Source organism: Callithrix jacchus, chromosome 4 (assembly GCF_049354715.1).
Source record: "Callithrix jacchus isolate 240 chromosome 4, calJac240_pri, whole genome shotgun sequence".
Classification (NCBI taxonomy): Eukaryota; Metazoa; Chordata; class Mammalia; order Primates; family Cebidae; genus Callithrix; species Callithrix jacchus.
In genome coordinates this window covers 35,262,631-35,265,983 of record NC_133505.1, presented here as the reverse complement: position 1 = coordinate 35,265,983, position 3,353 = coordinate 35,262,631, and the positions used below count along the sequence as shown (strand labels likewise).

Genomic DNA, 3,353 nt, shown 5'->3' with positions numbered 1-3,353 from the left:
CTGCTGCTTATAATGAAAATTAAAAGCAAATACTGATTAGGTGTGGTGGCTCACACCTGGAATTCCAGCAGTTTGGGAGGCTTTGGTGGGTGGATCATCTGAGGTCAGGAGTTCGAGACCAACCTGACCAACTTGGTGAAACCCTGTCTCTACTAAATACAAAAAATTAGCAGGGCGTGGTGTTGTATGCCCATGGTCCCAGCTATTTGGGAGGCTGAGGCAGGGGAATTGCTTTAACCCAGGAGACAGAGGTTGCAGTGAGCTGAGATTGAGCCATTGCACTCCAGTCTGGGCAAAAGAGGTAAACTCTGTCACAAAAAGGAAAAAAAAAGTGAATACTTTTTGTACTTTTTAGTCAAATTGCACTGGGAAGTAAAAGGCAAAAATACGGCAAAATTTGTTTTTGTTGACAGAAGATGACACAATAAGGAATCCAAATGAAACATAAGACCAGTGTTTACAATTTTTTTGTTTTTGTTTTTGTTTTTTTTAGACGGAGTTTCTCTCTAGTTACCCAGACTGGAGTGCAATGACGCGATCTCGGCTCACCGCAACCTCCGCCTCCTGGGTTCAGGCAATTCTCCTGCCTCAGCCTCCTGAGTAGCTGGGATTACAGGCACTCGCCACCATGCCTGGCTAATTTTTTGTATTTTTAGTAGAGACGGGGTTTTACCATGTTGTCCAGGATGGTCTCAATCTCTTGACCTCCTGATCCACCCGCCTCGGCCTCCCAAAGTGCTGGGATTACAGGCTTAAGCCACCACGCCCGGCCCAGTGTTTACAATTTCTAATAAAAAGTGTAATTTTCAACTGTAGCCTCCTAGCCAGCTAACCGCTTTTAAAAACATGTACGGCCAGCCAGCAGTTCTCTAAAACATGTACATGCTGCACTTAAAGATCCCTACTAAACACCAATGGTATTTAATGGGTCTTACTGAAGTAGGACTTTCATGATACTTTTAAAAGCGAGTTGTTTGAAAAGTAAATATGATAGGGCTACAATAATCATTACTATTAATGAAAGTTACAGAAGAGATGATTGCTGTACTTTTCCTCACAAACACCATCAAATTTTGTTGCAGTTACAAAATGTATAATCATGTTACTTTTTCTCTTACCCAATTTTATTGTCTTCTATGTCTGTCAAGTTTTTATTCAGCAAAGGATAATTCTTTTTTTTTGTGTGTGTGTGTACACATTTAGTTTTATCGTAACAAAGCAACTTGTACACTTTTAACGTTTAAAACTGAGCCTCATCTTTCCTTTCCGGTGAAACAAAAAGAAAATTTAAAAATAAACAGGAACAAAATTACAATAGAGAATGTCAATTCTAAATAAGATCCTACAGGTTCTGCTGATTCTCCCATTGAGTGGCAGGGCTCAAGTCATCATTAGGAGAGAATTTATTTTAAAATATCATCTTAAACTGCAAGGATGTCTGTCAAATGTCACAATTAAACATGCCAAAGGAGAAGCCATGTTGTCAAAATGCCCACTTACCCCACCCAAACATCTCAAACCCACCCTTTGCTGACCTTCTATAACCCAATTTTTTAAAGTATTTTTTTCTTTTTTTAAACAAGAGAAAGTAGACACATACATGTTGGTAAATGCTAACTGTCCATATTCACATAGACACACAGTGTCTCTGAGCCCAATATACAGAGAAAGGAGAAAAAAAGCTAGAATTCTATGCACTACTACACAGGGGCCTAGCACCCTCCAGCTTCCAGCAGAGTGAAGGGAGCAGGTTTTTCTTTTTTCCCACAGAGCTTGGTGGTATTGATTCCATACAGTTTTTTGTTAAGACAGGAAGGGATAAAAATGAATTTCAAACAGAAAGGGGTAGAGACTCTTTTCCCATTGTATCCTGCTCAAGGTATTTCCCCCCAAAATAAGTTGAGAACCGTGGTGTAGAGAAAAGAGACCTCAAAAACAGGGTGACTGAGCACAAGAGGGAAGGAAAAAAAAAAAAAAAAAAGACTGCAACTTTCTCCCAGGGACTGGAAAAAATTAAAAAAAAGGAAGGTTGGAATCCATCAGTGTTCTATTAGTCATCTTCCCCTTCATCCTCCTCTCCGTCCTCCCCTTCATCATCATCTTTATCTTCTTCACCTTCATCCTCATCCCCTTCTTCATCGATATCTTCTAATCCTTCCTCCTCTTCATCATCATCATCATCATCATCTTCTCCTTCTCCTTCTTCATCATCCATATCAGGAACCAAGTAGTATTGTAATGGGTTTGGCCAAATATCATCTTTGATGACATCTCCTAATTCATCAGCACCTGCATCAGAATGGTCAGTAAACCAGGTAAAGAAGCTCTCTGGTTCCTCATGCTGCCTCCTCCTGCTGGCTTTATTCTGCATTTGACTTGAACGTTTCGTCAAATTCTTTCCAGATTTCCATTTGATTTCGGTGGACTTTGAAGATGGATCACCACTCTCATTCAGATGAAATTCTTTGAAGAGAACTTTATTTTCAAAGTAAGGATTTTCATCAAAATAAAAATCTATTCTGTAACCTGATTTAATATCTTCAAATTCTGTCACTTCAACTCTGGTCAAATAGTGCAGTGCCTCTTTGTCCTCCTCCCCAAGCAGTGCAGACACTTGTGGATGGTTGACAAATGTTGTTACCCACAAATTTGGGATTTTGGCGATCAATTCTGACCTCTTCTGAAAAAATGGTTGGCGGAGTTTGTTATATTTCTGTTCTGCTTTCAAAATCTCCTCTGTGGCTTGTTCATTAAGTCTGTCTATTTCATTTTGTACTTCATCAACGTGTTCAATTGCTTTTTGCTGTTCTTTTTCTCCCTTCTTCAGCAAGCCTGCAGAGGCCGATGTCCCCTCCAGTCCCTGAGCAGGAGGTGGTCTTGGTTTCTTCTTTTGAGGCGGGAGTGGAGACTGGCGTCTGGGGGCCATGCTGCTGGGGAAGTCCGAGAACCGGAGCACGAGTCTTGCTCGTCCAGAAGCAGGCAGAACACTTTAGAGGATAATTCTTAAACTCTTTTCTGTAAGAATTCAAAGTATTTAAATGTGTAACTTCATATTTATTGCCATATTTTTTTTGCCCATCTTGGGCAAAAAACATATAGATATAAACAGATATATCTATATGTTTAGTGGAAACAAGATTTTCATTGGCCAGCCAGGAGGGGTGGCTAATGCCTGTAAACCCAGCACTTTGCAGGGGCCAAGGTGGGCAGATCACGAGGTCAGGAGTTCAAGACCAGCCTGACCAACATGGTAAAACCCTGTTTCTACTAAAAATACAAAAATTAGCTAGTTGTGGTGTCACATTCCTGTAATCCCATCTACCTCGGAGACTGAGGCAGGAAAACTGCTTGAA

At 40.5% G+C, this 3,353-nt stretch overlaps 1 protein-coding gene across 1 annotated transcript; it reads right to left on the bottom strand.

The window, feature by feature from the left end:
* Positions 1 to 1,258: 1,258 nt before the first annotated feature.
* Positions 1,259 to 2,987, bottom strand: LOC108591415 (protein SET-like). The gene has a single exon (XM_002764302.8). It carries the CDS (start codon positions 2,924 to 2,926, stop codon positions 2,051 to 2,053), a length of 876 nt encoding a protein of 291 aa, XP_002764348.3. The 5' UTR covers positions 2,927 to 2,987; the 3' UTR covers positions 1,259 to 2,050.
* Positions 2,988 to 3,353: the final 366 nt, after the last annotated feature.

Bases quoted from the DNA above. Each gene is read 5' to 3' on its own strand.
- LOC108591415 (XM_002764302.8), bottom strand. From the start codon at position 2,926: ATGGCCCCCAGACGCCAGTCTCCACTCCCGCCTCAAAAGAAGAAACCA.